The sequence below is a fragment of the Sphaerodactylus townsendi genome, linkage group LG10, assembly GCF_021028975.2.
Source record: "Sphaerodactylus townsendi isolate TG3544 linkage group LG10, MPM_Stown_v2.3, whole genome shotgun sequence".
Classification (NCBI taxonomy): domain Eukaryota; kingdom Metazoa; phylum Chordata; class Lepidosauria; order Squamata; family Sphaerodactylidae; genus Sphaerodactylus; species Sphaerodactylus townsendi.
Window position 1 is genome coordinate 63,286,829 of NC_059434.1, and position 14,871 is coordinate 63,301,699.

Here is a 14,871-nt window from a genome sequence, read left to right on the forward strand (position 1 = left end):
CTGCAAACTGAACAATGCTCAAGAGAGAAACCACTGGCATTCAATGAAGTTCAGTCGAGGGAACTAATAAATGGGCTGGGAACTTTCTGCCTATGTATTCATATGTTCAAAGTTCATAATAGTACTCTAAGGCCTCTTCTGCACGGGCCAATAAACATGGCTGTAGGATGCTAAAAAAAAGTTTTGGGGGTGGGGGGACTTCCCACAGATCCAGCCTCCAAAACAAGTCTGCCCCCCATGTTATTTCCCCCAAACCATTTTTTTCTGAAAATCACTAAACAAGTGATCCTTTTAAAAAATCCTAGGTTGCAGCTGCTCGCAAGCAAATGGCCGAACAGGAGGCATTTTATTCGCCTCCGTTTTCCTTTTGTTAAAATTTTGCGGTTTGCATCTGCTTAGCTATGCAGGTGCAGATGGCCATATCGTGGGACATTGGCATAGTTGTGGGAGTTCCTTTATGCATGCATGCGTAGCTACGCATGCGTGGGAAGTAATTAAAAAATAGATGCATCTCTGTGCGAAGGCGCAACAGCAACTTGGATTGTTTCTGGGGTCTCCAATCGCTGCTGCATGGTTTCATGTGAAAGTGAAAACAGGAAAATGTGTTCCTTTATCCCAACTGCAATTCGTTATACATTTGCTGTACAGAAGGGGCCTAAGTGAGCATATAAAGTCTGCTTTAATGGAAACTGAGTGATTAGGTAGTCAGAGCATCAGATCTCAATGGAGCAGCTCCAGATTCAAATCTCTATTCAGCAATAAAGCTCAGGTCCCTTAAGATAAAACAGAGAATAAAATGGGGGAGAGGAGCATGTATGCCAATCCGAGTCCGATAGAAGGATGAAATATGAAAACTATAATAGAAAAAAGAACCCTTTTAATTTAATTTAACAGCATTTATCTGATGTAGACTCAGCCACAACACTGAGCTGAAAATTTTAAGCAAACATTGTTGGTCTGTATACATTTTAATTAATCAATAAATTAAAATGATCTAACTACTCTACAGTAAAACAGATGGAAGGAAGCCAACTGCTTGACTCCAGATTTTGCACCTTGGGTTTTCAAGGAACCAATAATAGCATCATTCAAGTGGAAAGTACTTACACAGATCCATGGATGTTTGAGGGCCTCTGTTGCATTGATACGTTTGGCAGGGTTGATAGTAAGCATTTTGTTGATAAGGTCTTTGGCTTCTGGGGTCACCGTGTCCCATTCAGGTGAAGGAAACTTGGAACAAGAAAAAAATGCACATTGCTCAAAATAAAGTAAGTAGATACTAGTCAAGGAGATTGTCACAGAACTATTTCAAGAGTCATCATACATTGCTTTCTTGACTCACCTCTCCTTTTAAATAATTTTATTTCAAATAAAAGCACAGGGGAGATTACAGGATAAGAAGAATACTGGATTTGATCCAGAACAAGATCCTAGTGTAATCCTTTTCCCATCTTCCTCTTTCCCAAGCATCTTGTTTGCTTTGAAAATCCTCTTGGAGGGTTACGAGAGCATCACAAACAAAATGCCAGACAATAAGGGATGCTGCAGCAATTGGGAAGGCGGAAACCAAGAAAAATCCCTTGTGCTGAGGAAGGAGAAGGAAGAGAAACCTAACCATTGTCACTAGGATATTACTAGCATTATCCCAGTTTTTAGTGGTTTTATGTCATAGTTACAGTAATATAATACAGACTGGCAGTTTACTGAATTAGGCTATTAAAACACAGGGGAAAAACAACGCCTCATCATGTCTAGATTTTTAAAAGGGAATATATGAAGAGGGGCTGAGATGAAAATATATTCATCTCCTGAAATATATATTCATCTCCTGAATGGACTAACTGCACACCACTGATTCCTGCTCACTGAAATCTAAGCAGAAATCTAAGTGTCATTATGATGGTAAGCACTACTCTACCTGTTAAGTCCACAAGACTGGCTTCACTACTGAGAACAGGCTATTACTGTATGACAGTCAATTTGCAAGGAGGCGTCCTCTGGGATGGCAAATATAATCATATTGAAGAATGCAGGCATTTGACTGTTTGAAAATATATTACTACAGGTATCAATTTGAAATGACTTTTGGCTGCTGAAATTGCCAGTCTCAGACTCTCTGGGCTGTGAGAAAATATGATAGAAATACTGTATACAGTACCACTATCTCCACGGTTCATCTCACAATTCCATGTTCCAGTTGCACACATGCAAACTCGTAAGCAAACCAAGAGAGATCACAGCTGTGAGAATCCGTAACCGATCTATCTGAATAGTTAAATAAGGATATGTACACAGCCTAAAAAAGACCAGAGGATGTTCTTTTATTGGTGTGTGCAGCACAGTCTGCTCCTATGGTTGGCTGTCTTGATATGATTAACTCCTGAACTCAGTTTAACCTCTAATTTGTTCACACAAACTGAAATGATTGGGAGTTAATTGGTGTTGCATGTCAGTCAGGCCAGATCCTTGGTAGTCTTAACCAAAGTTATTCCAGGTATGACCAGTTCAGTGATTTTACATCTGCCAGTTAGAAGAATCAATATTGTACTCCCAGTCTCTTCCCACACCTGAAGAAGATGCCAAAGCTTGAATATAATTGTGTGTATAACTTTACTATTACAGATTATTACTTAGGGTTTTTTAATGCTGTAGATTACTTTCATGTACTATACATGATGGTTGCCTTTGAAGATTATCCAGGAATCTCAGCTGATTCAAAATGTAGTGGCCACATGGATTGGATCACCTCCATGTTGAAATATCTGCACTGGTTGGTTAATGGGCACAATTCAAAGGACTGAGGTTTATCTTTAAAGGCCTAAATGCCTTAGAGTGGAGGTATCCAAATAACTGCCTTTTTCCTGCAGTGCATTACCTCAGATCTTCCTCATATGTTACTTACATCATAAGCACCAGCCTTGATTTGTTGGTAGAGTCTGTGTTGATCTTCATCCCAAAATGGAGGGTATCCCACCAAAAGAATGTAGAGAATAACACCTAGGAAAATCCACAGTAGCATTCAGCTAAAATGACTCAAACAAATATAATGTTAGGTAGGACCAACTGTGATAATGACATGTGTACGAAGACATATTGCTTGTAGAGTTATGTCTGGGAAAGTCAAACTAGACAAGATGGCATCCAGAGGTTCACCTGCTACCAAGGGTTACCAGTATTGAGAAATACCTGGAAATGTTTTGGGGGTGGAGCTTTAGGAGGACAGGGTTTGGAGAGGGGAGGGACTTCAATTAGGTATAATGTCATCATGTCCACCTTCCAAAGTGGACATATTCTCCAGGTGAACAGATCTCTGTCAACTAGAGATCAGTTGTAATCCAAGGAGATCTCCAGTCACCCCCTGAAAGCTTGCAATCCTGCTGCCAGCATTTTAAGGGATTTAGAAGTGCTACAGGAGTGCATCCCTGGTTGGACCCACAGAGTGGTGGGTCGAGGTCCTAGTCCCCCCTGTACTTTTTAAAGTGACAAAATGGCTGTAACCCCCCTGCCATGGTCTTTCATTGCCTGTGAATCCAGGCATCCAGCCACAGATGCAAGCGAAACATCAGGAGAAAATACTACTGGAACACGGCCATTCAACCCGGAAAACTTACAACATCCTAGTGATTCCAGCTGTGAAAGCCTTCGACAATACATACATTTTTCAAATTTTTCTTTATACTGAGGCACTTAGAGGAGGATAAAATTGTCCCAAGAGGTAGGAATTAAAATGATCTTACCACATGCCCACATGTCCACTGGCTTTCCATAAGGATCTTTTCGTAGCACCTCTGGGGAAAGGTATCCTGGTGTACCAGCAAAACCTAAACAGAAACTATGATTCTAGTAACACGAGAGGATTCATACAGTATCAGAGATACTTATAAAATGCCCATAGAATTCTGGAGGGTGAGGAAGATGTTCTTCAACCCTTCTATCTTTGCTCATCTGAAGAACAAGATCTACTTGTCATTTGCAGACATTTATAAAATGCAACTTTAATAAATTTCCTCTAAGCTTTCTTAAGAGGACCAAAAAGGTCATTCAGAGAATGCCATCAGGCACACGGGGGAAAAGCTTTTATTCTTCACTAAATCAATCTGATAAAAGGGAAAATATGCACTATGGCAAATACAATCGGCAGTGGTTAAAACTGGATTGCAAAGTTAGGGAACATTGCACTCAAAACAGTGAATCTATACAATATGATGGCATAACACATACAATGCAATGCATTATGCAATGAAAACAGCCTTAATGATAGGATACCAAGAGGGTCTCCTTCCAATATGCCCGCTTGCTATAGCATCAGTGCTGCTAAGTTTGATTTATATATGCTGCAGAGACTGTGGGACAGACCAGGAAAAAAATGGGTGACAAGTAAAAGTGTTTCCTTACCAAACCAGGCCTGCTGTTCACCTTGCACTTCTATAGCCAATCCAAAGTCTGCCAGTTTTACAGCTGCTCCTTTGGACTTGCTCGCTAGAAGCAAGTTTTCGGGCTTCATGCAAAGGAAGAGGAAGAAAAATGAGAAATCATGTAAGTTGGCATTTCTTTACGTGTCCCCCGCCTCACTGGAGGATTTGCTGAAAAGTGACAAAAAGGCTTGATTACAAAACAGGTTTGTCACATGCATGTCACTTCCATTCTGGGAAAGAACAGTCTCTTGCTTGCTTTTGTGGCACATAAACGCTCTATGACAGTGGTGGCGAACCTTTGCCACTCCAGATGTCATGGACTACAATTCCCATCAGCCCCTACCAATTGGCCATGCTGGCAGGGGCTGATGGGAATTGTAGTCCATAACATCTGGAGTGCCAAAGGTTCGCCACCACTGCTCTATGATGAGGCTTTATTTGTTTTGGTCTTTTTAATGCTAGTGTGCTGTCATGGTTAAGAATGTTGGATTAGTAGCTAGGAGACTGAGGTTCAAATCCCTACTTATACCATGAAGAAGAAAAAGAGTTTGGATTTATACCCCTTTTCTCTCCTGTAAGGAGACTCAAGGTGGCTTCCTCTCCCCACAACAGACACCTTGTGATATAGGCAAGACTGAGAGAGTTCTGAAGAACTGTGACTAGCCTAAGGTCACCCAGCAGGAATGTAGGAATGCGGGAACAAATCCAATTTACCAGATAAGACTCAGCTGCTCATGTGGAGGAGTGGGGAATCAAACCTGGTTCTCCAGATAAGAATCCACCAGCTCTTAACCTCTACACCACGCTGGCTCTCCATGGAAGTTCGCTGGGTGACCCTGAGTCAGTCACACTCTCTCAGTCTAACCTACTTCACAGGGTTGTTGTGAGGATAAAGTGGATGAGAAGAGAATAATGTAAGCTGCTTTAGGTCCCCATTGGAGGTATAAATGAATGAATTCAATAAATTATACTACAGAATGGAACAGTTTTGGAACTGATCCTGAAGACTGTTTCTCGCATTGCACTTCTATGTCCTCATCTTCAGCAGGGAGTGCATTAACCTCAGAGCCCATTGTGCACGCATGAACTGCTCTGCCAAGACACTGAAAAGGGCTCAATAGACTTTTATCTGAGATCCTGGAGGGCGGCTACCAGTCAAAGCTGGCAGGACTATGATGGAGAACTCACAAGGGCTCACTTAAAGCCGTGCTTCCAGTTTGACAAATGTTGCTATTTTCAGGCACTTTGGATCATTATTAAACAAAGTGGATGTGTTGCTAAATAATGATTTTCAAGCATTTGGAAACAAGGAACAATTACTGTTCTTTCTCAAGCAGAACTCTGAAGAGGTGGCATACAAGGGTTGTGGCTTGAGAAATTCCTGAGTTGGAGGGAGGGGGATAGGTTTGTGATGTCACAGAGTCTGCCTTCTGAAGCTGCCAATCTCTGCAGTTTGGAGATCAGTTAATATTCTGGGTGAACTCCAGGCCCCACCTGGAAGATGTCAACTGTATGGCATACATTTAAATTCCCCCAGATATATAAATAGAGGAATACCTTTGGCAGGTCAAAAGCGTCCATGCTTTATTATTATAACTGTTACATCAAAAAGCTGTTTTACCTATTAGAGAAATTGGACATAATTCGGGTACTCAGGTCAAAATCTTTTTTCTTTGTTTAAAATTTCCTTCACTGATATTAACCATTTTTGGAAGTTAGCCAACTGGCTGCTAGCAAGAGGGCCTTTTCAATGGTGGCACCCGGTCTTGGGAATGTCTCTCCCCAAAAGATAGGTAAGGCATTGTGCTAAAGCAGTTGTATTTGTCTGTGCTCTGAAAAGTAATCACCTCAGAACTGTTCAGAAGTTTCATTAGGGGAGAGTGACTATATATGATTGGGGGGGCAGGGGGAATATGTCTGCTGGCCTTAATCTGGTCACATTTGACACAACTTATGAACAGAGTCATACACAGATAAACAGGATTTCCAACTGTGCATGATTGGAGACCATTTGCCAGGTCTCTTGGTAACAGTAACAAAATCTCCAATGATTACGTTATGTCTACAAATTCTGCTAAGCGCACCTGGGGGTGGAGTCACTAGGCATAGTCTGATTTTCCCCAGTCCCCTATGTGAGTTTACATGTAGCCTGTGAACAGGCCAAACATCAAATAGAACTTAATAGATTTTTTTCAGAGAGAGAGAGAGAAGCAGGAAATGATTATTGCTTCACAAGTACTGTACTGCTTATGTAAATTATTAAGCAGCACCTGGTGATCCTATTAATTTGTAACCTTCAACTATCAAATATAGTGGAGTGTATGCTGTTATATGTCACACACAAATAGGTAAAGACCTACTCTCTTTTATTCTATGCAACTAGCAAAATAATACGTCTTTCCCCTGCTCTGATGGAAGTACTTAGTGCCTGTCATCAAGTGTCTTTGTACCCAAAGGACTGTAAAGTAAATATCACTGTCACAAGGAAGTAAATATGCTTCATTAGAAAACAACCACATACTTCAATAGCAAGCTCAATAAATTTCTGGGCAGCTTGGCTATGCCCACAAAACAACATGCATTAGCCATTTCAAGACAACAGGAAATGTCAACTTGTTCATCATGCATGAAATCTGAAGAGGTGGGGCAAATGGGGATGACTGGAGAAGGATATGGGAGATTTAACAGCACAGTCTGGAGCATTCATCCAGGAAAGGAGGAATTCAACGTCTGGATCACAAAGTTGCACTCTTAGCTGCAGTCAGGCATAGAGATGAGACAATCCTTTATTCCATAGGTGTCAACCTTGCGGCCCTCCAGATGCTATGGACTACAGTTCCCATCATCCCCTGTCAGCATTATGCTGGCAGGGGATGATGGGAACTGTAGTCCGTAACATCTGGAGGGCCGTGAGTTTGACACCTGTGCTTTATTCAATTGGTTTATGAAGTCTCCCTAGCCTACCTCACAGGATTGTTATGAAGATAAAAGTGGTGGAGAGGAGAGCCATGTTTTTCCTCAGAGCTCTTTGGCGAGATAAAAATAGATTTGAGAGAGACAGAGAGATGTTTAGGAAGGCTTTTAAAAATGTATGGCATACGATTTAAAGAATTAAGGGTTTTTATTCTGGTTGATGGATGAGAAAAGACTGCTCCTTGTCATAATCCTTTCTTCTGTTTTATTGTGTACTGTAATTTAGTCTAATCTTCAATGTATGCATGGAAGAGAAAAATATTAATATAATCAGACAGATATCACAAAAATGTTGAATGCCGTGTTTTCCTAAGCTCTACAGTCAAGGAATCTTTACCCAGCTCTGAGGCCACGGGGGAATACTGCTTATGTAACAGCACAGATGGATTGCACAAATACTTCAAAAATTGCTCCCTTTTTCATTTTGTCAATGGTACTGACAGATTGAGACAAGTACAGCACAAGGCCGAATGGTACATGAATCATTCATTACGCATGTTGACCTGGCAGTGGTGAGTTAAAAACAGCAACAACTTCTTTACTCCCTTATGAAGGGCGCTGTGAAAAAAACAATCTACACAGAGGTTGGTTGGCATGTCTGGAGTGGTGTTCGCACGTCTCTTAGCACGTCTGTCTTACCCTGTGATACTCTTCCGTTTAATTAAGAGCTCTGAGGTCATAAAAATGCTCTGCTACTGACTGATTACATCCCATCATTTCCTGGGAGAGATTTAAGCATGCGTTTTCTTGAAAGAAGAAATGAAAAAAAAATCTAGTGGCAGCTTAAATTCCCTGAATTCACTTCCTTAAATGCATGAACTGATCACCCAAGTGACTGTGTCCATGTACACCAAACACTGAAGGAAGAAAAACCTTACCCCTCTTCTCATGACTCTTCCGCATATTGACTAAGTGTATAGGAAAGGAGGCATATGTACAACATTTGCCCATGAGATCACCAGGTCACCTATTCCAGGGGTCTGCACCCTGTGGTTCTCCAGATGTTCATGGACTACAATTCCCACCAGTCCCTGCCAGCATGACGGGGCTGATGGGAATTAAGAACATAAGAACTAGCCTGCTGGATCAGACCAGAGTCCATCTAGTCCAGCACTCTGCTACTCGCAGTGGCCCACCAGGTGCCTTTGGGAGCTCATGTGCAGGATGTGAAAGCAATGGCCTTCTGCTGCTGCAGCTCCTGAGCACCTGGTCTGCCAAGGCATTTGCAATCTCAGATCAAAGAGGATCAAGATTGGTAGTCATAGATCGACTTCTCCTCCATAAATCTGTCCAAGCCCTTTTTAAAGCTATCCAGGTTAGTTGCCATCACCACCTCCTGTGGCAGCATATTCCAAACACCAATCACACACTGTGTGAAGAAGCGTTTCCTTTTATTAGTCCTAATTCTTCCCCCCAGCATTTTCTCTTCCCCCCAGCATTTTCAATTGCAGTCCATGAACATCTGGCGAGCCACAGGGTGCAGACCCCTGACCTATCCTATGTGAACACACTGAGGAGCTGTCTGAGCATACTCACAGACCCTTTTATTGGCAACCTTCAGAAAGACCATTGCCACTCATGAGGAAGAAACTTGCATGTGTAGGTGCTCATCTCATCAGCAAATGATCACATGGAGCTTTCATACATGCTCTTCATGTCCACACATCCAGTCAACATGCAGGTGGATTGTGCGACGCAGGGCTGCAGTGTTTTCTTATAAGGTCCGGCCAGATGGGCAAGAAACACAAGAGATAACTATAGATGTGTTGCAGTGCTATGCAGAACACACGTGGACATGGAATCCAGTCCAATTAAGGGGGGGGGATCCAATCTCCAATCTATGTGGGATGATCCATTCTTAACTAGCATTGGCGTAGCAAAAATGATTGATAAATATCTAAAGAGAGAAAATACTTTTGTGTGATGTACCAGCTATTGGGTTAGATCTAACAAGTTTTTCTACTAATGAAAAAGGAAGGAGGGAGTCCCCTTTCTTCATGCAAAAGATTATACTGGGGATCACGGGACCTTTATGGACAAAAGCCATATTAAAGGAGGGCTGTAATAAGGAGAGAAATTGGATAAGATTGAGTGAAAAAGCTGGCTAGATTCCACACACTCTCAGGACTCAGACTGAATCTTGCTGTGCCAACTGATTAATGAATTCCACTTAGTTAACTGTACTTTGGAGTCTCAGCCTAAAACGTTTTTTGGGAAGGTAAAGTTCTTGTTCAGAACATACTAGAAGATGAAAATGCTCCACTGATAAATTGAGTGAATTAAATGGATTTAAAATGCATAGATTTGCTGGATTGTGACCCAATTTCTTTCCAGATCAGGGATTTTCAAATAAGTCCTCCTAACAGACACTAAATTTGAAGAACTTGTAAACAACCACACACACACACACACACACACCCCCCCGCTCCAGTTGTGGGATTCAGCAGGTTCGCACCACTTTGGCAGAACCGGTTGTTTAAATGGTGCTTGTAAACAACCAGTTGTTAAATTATTTGAATCCCACCACTGCCCCGGGAATGCTACAAGTAGAACCAAAGTAACAGCTTACAAATAATATGTGCCTATATTCATTTTAAAAGAACACCAACTCCTCCACAATCTGTGAGAGAAATGCTTATTGCAAGGAATAGTATGTTTTTGTGAGAGTGTTCATTATGATACCGAAGTCATTGTTGTTTATTTTGAGTTTCACCAAAGTGCAAGAAATTATGTATTAAAAAATAGGACTTAAAAATCCCCTTTTTGTCTTGGACCTGGAAATAGTTAGAAGGAAAAGAAAGGTGGGAAGAACCCAAGGACAGTACAGTACCTATTTGTGCATGTTGATGGAATTCAAATATTTAAATCAATACATAGTGTTGGAATCCAAACCATTTCCCACTAATTGAAGACACTTCTGGGTGCAAAAAAGAATGCTAGTGCCTCTTTCCCTCCTGTTGCAGCCCACTGATCTCCCTGAAATGCTGCTCCTGGAGAACAAAAAAACCTTCAAGAATGACAAGAGGGATAAATCAGAGGCCTGCAGCAAGATGGGAGGATTGCCAGAACTTACACTTCTTCTTCCATTAGTGGAAAATTGAGTATGGACCCAACCCATAAAACAGAAAGTTGACCCACTGCTCTTTTTGACACATTGGCCAGCTAAACTAAAATTTTACAGTGCATCAGTACTTATATAAGTTATGACTTGTACTGATTCATATGATCTGTTCATCTGGCTTATTATTATTTAAACGGGCAGTGGTTCCCCAGGGTCCAGGGCAGAGAAGGGTTGTTTTTCACACTTGATAACTGGGATTCTTCAGCTGGCATGGCCAGAGATTGAACCGAAGACCTTCACATGCCAAATCTGAACTCTTCCTCTGAGCCATGTTCCCTATACTCCCTTTGACATCTCCAAATCTTGAGGATATGCATTCTTTTCATTCATTGCAGAAATCAATCAAACAAATATAAGAAACAGGATTGGGGGGGATTAAGTGGAGATGCATTTCTTGTGGCTCTCCCCTTCTTTCCAATGCAACTTACATCTTAGGTCTTTTTGGGTCCTTAGAATGATAAGGACCAGATTAGGGAGCTCCAATTTTAATTTTTACAGCTTTTGAGAGATTCATGCATGTTCATCATTTCAGGGCATAGGTGTCAAACTCGTGGCTGTCCGGATGTTATGGGCTACAGTTCCCATCATCCCCTGCCAGCATCATGCTGTCAGGGGATGATGGGAATTGTAGTCCATAACATCTGGAGGGCCGTGAGTTTGACACCTGTGTTTCAGGGGTATTTGTGCCCCTGGGGAAGGGGGAAAAGGCATTCCTAAGTCTTCAAGAGAAAGGTGACTGTACAGTTCTGTAGGTGCAAACTGTCCAAATTGCCCAAACAACCTGCAAATTATCAAGCGACACATCTTTCTGTCTCTGCATGCATCAGTGCAGCTAAATGGTGCCTCTAGACTGTGTAGTGTGGTTATCTTCCTCAATGGCATTACTCACCTTCAAGTCCCGATGGACTACACCCATCTGATGGCAGTGGAGCACAGCCTCCAGGATCTGCTGAATGCAATGACTGCATGCAAACACCAGGGGGCGTGTGTTAGTTCCGAGCTGTACACTCACTGTCTGTATACCCTCAGTGAGACTGGGTTAGAGTGCAAAACCGGCACAAGACTAAGATTGTGATGTACACAACCTCCAGAAATGTAGACACAGTCCTCAGCTAGAGCAGCTGCTGCCTCACACATGATGCCACTGGGAAGGGTTTTGTTGATGTATATGATATTAGCGGAAGGCAGAACAGGTTAATGTGGACTCCACTTTAATACATGGGCCCAATTCTGGGGAAGACGTCGTTTTGTATACAACATCTAGGTAATGGAATCCGAAAAGACACAATCGAAACAATTTAACTTGTACTGTTCCTTCTCCTCCTCATGTGCCGTTCTATCACACTAGAAACCCTGAAGACAAAATTACGTTAAGTAGCAACGCACTGACGGTAAATGATTCACTTATCACGGTTTCATTTAGCTGACCAATTATGTGTTTGCGCTCACCGGAGGGTTCAGCGTACTCTAGCAGAGCAATACGCAGCCAAGACGTTCTGCTACTGCAACCCACAGTCTCTGAACAGAAGTGGTGTTTTAGGTCTTCAGGCTGACATACATCACGGCCAAAGTTAAGCTGCAGGATGAAATGCAACCTCCTTCCAAAATGCACAGCCATATCCTTGAAGCCACAGTGCGCCACTTGGGATGACCGGTAAAAATTCTGGCAGGCCACCCATCTTGCAGAACCTATTTTTGCCTTTCAGGGTGATGTATGTTAGACCTGTGACGCTAGCAAACTGAAAAGCAGCACCATGCATTATTCATTTTGTCACATTGAAGGTGAGGAAGGATAGCCAAGGGATCTTCTCAGCCAACCCACCCTTTGCCCTCAAGCCAGAAAAAAAAAAGACACTTCTTAGCCAACCTAAGGGACCAGATACTGACCTTTAGGTCTCTGTGAACTATGCCATTTAGGTGACAATGATTAACACTTTCTAGAATCTGCTGTATACAATGACTGTAAAGATACAAGGGCAGATTGGAAGGGGAAAAAAACATTTTAAAGGCACATAATCACATTCAATGTAAAAAAAATGAAAAGAACTTAAATCATAAGGAAAAAAAAATCAAATCACATTTTGGATACATTTTACTTATAAACTGAACCAGAACACAGCAATGCTCAATACAGAAAGTTATTTCAAAATCTATTGAAAATAAATGACATTTAACATAGAATATAGGCCATCATTCGACAGATTCATCTCTGGTTAACTTTCCCATTCACTTAGGGGCAGGAGATTTTATAGTATTAGGAACATATCTATATATCCGCAGATAAAAGGGAAACCTCAATAAGTTATGTGAAAAGTTCCTTGTATCCCTTGAGAACATACATGTACACATGTAGAATGTGAATAAAAACCAACTGCACTATGAATAATAATTAAATGTTGTATAGAATGCACATAAATAAGGGAGTTTTTGCAAATTTTATTTTTGTATTAATTTAAAATGTTTCTAAGCTACTTTCCCACCAAATTAGGGTCCCCAAGCTGGAAAACAATAAAACACTTAATACAAGAGACTGTTGTGGATTTTCAGGGTTGTGTGGCCATGGTCTGGTAGCATTTGCACCTAATGTTTTGCCTGCATCTATGCTGAGCATACCTGTGAAGATGCCAGCCATTGATGCAGGCGAAACATTTGGAGCAAAAGCTACCAGACTATGGCCACACAGCCCAGAAAGTTTACAACAGCCCATTGATTCTGGCAGTGAATGCCTTCGACAATAAGTTAAAACAATATTAAATGCATAAGACAATTAAAGCAAAACACATACAACACATGACCAGGGGAAAGGATCGATGAAAGTCAGAATTTGAATGCTAAACAACATAAAGAAGTCTTCAGAAAGGGACAGATAAATCCCTGAGGAGCAAATTTTGTAATACTGGTGCAACAACACAGCAGGGCCTTTCTTGCTTTGCAACCAGTCTAGTCTCAGATGGTGGGGGCAACCAAAACAGAATCTTCAAAGATCAGGTAGGTTCATAGGTTTCATACTGCACCTTCAAAGCACACATGAAGTTGCGGAATATGTAAAATATTCATCAACAAGCTGCCATATATTGTCTTGTTAATATACAAACTGCCTTCTTGGAGATGATTAACACAGCCCTCTTGAAAGTTATGCTACACGTAGATTGGGCAATGCACACAATACCCTGTGCACCTTGCTAGTATGTGTGCCATCTCCATCATGCTGGCTGCATGTGTGCAGTGCTTGGTTTTTATACACATTCTCCATTCCACTCACATAAGCCCAACCATATTTCAAAACAATCACAAAAATATAAAGTCGCCATTTGCACAGACAGGGAGAAGTGCAAATGACAAACAAACAAAAGGACACAAAACATTGGTACTGAAACTCAAACAGGCTCTTATAGGGCAAAACTGATTGAAAAAAATCAGTACAAACCATTGAAGAGTTGTATGTGTGTGTGTGAAAACACACACAAAAACATATATAAAAATAAACAGTTGTATGTTCAGGAGACACATACAAAAGGAAGGCCAAATACTTTATTCTTTTTTACCAGCTGAATAAAATATATTTGCTATCCCTATACCTACAAATTGAGCTGCTGCAGTTCTCCACATAAAGGCCAGAATTCAGGGGCAAACACCAAAATTCTCTCCCCAGACCATAGTTCTTCATTTCATGCACCCACATCTGAAAAATTTAGCCTATGGTGGAGACCCCTGAGGCTGAAAGCATTCTGATGTTTTTAGCACATCTACAGCCAAGGAGGTCACCCATGATCTGTTTGCCATCTGTAAAGTACTTTATGACAGTAATTCAAATTAGTGGAGAAGGTTTTTCAGAGGTAAAAAAGTAGAGAAAGTTTTCCACACAGAGGCAGTATTTGAGTCCTTGCTCATTTCTCTCTTCCCCCAACCGCGGCAACCCACAAAAAGCTTTTACAATTGTTTTGTAAAATGGGGTGGGGAGGGGGGAGACACTATTCTGAAGCATCTTTGTTTGTGGCTGCCGTTTTCAATACCAGCAAGAATAATTGTGAACACTCTTTAGAACTGGAACAGCATTTATACACTGCACAATCTTTCAAGTGTTAACGATGTAATCTCAAAAAATGCTTCCCAAAAAGAAGTGTCTCTGACCATTAGTTCTAGGTAGAAATGAGTAGGGGGGAAAAACAGGAGAGCGGTTTTAATCTCCTGGAAAGGGCCCTGGACCAAAATTCAGAAATCAATTTCTTCAGCCTCCATGTGAAAAAAAAGTTTTGTTTGTGGGGAGGCGATTGGGGGGGGGCATCTAGTAACAAGGTAAGGAACTTTAGAGAGCAGAGATCCATCCGTACTGGTCTCCTCTGTGGCTTGGTTGCCTATATG

The 14,871-nt window shown here is 41.4% G+C and overlaps 1 protein-coding gene across 15 annotated transcripts in view; it reads right to left on the reverse strand.

Annotated features, from left to right (window-relative positions):
• The window catches only part of CAMK2D (calcium/calmodulin dependent protein kinase II delta), a 147,171-nt gene that overhangs the window by 43,375 nt on the left and 88,925 nt on the right, over nt 1-14,871 (reverse strand). For 8 of the 15 annotated variants that reach the window (XM_048509363.1, XM_048509367.1, XM_048509361.1 and 5 more), the window contains exons 6-10: nt 12,397-12,469; nt 4,396-4,498; nt 3,738-3,821; nt 2,903-2,997; nt 1,108-1,230 (exon numbers count right to left, since the gene is read on the reverse strand). In XM_048509363.1, the coding sequence (XP_048365320.1) occupies nt 1,108-1,230; nt 2,903-2,997; nt 3,738-3,821; nt 4,396-4,498; nt 12,397-12,469 (478 nt within the window). Of the gene's footprint in view, nt 1-1,107; nt 1,231-2,902; nt 2,998-3,737; nt 3,822-4,395; nt 4,499-11,398; nt 11,472-12,396; nt 12,470-14,871 lie in introns of all 15 variants that reach the window. The other 7 variants (XM_048509364.1, XM_048509368.1, XM_048509362.1 and 4 more) reach the window with 1 other exon arrangement.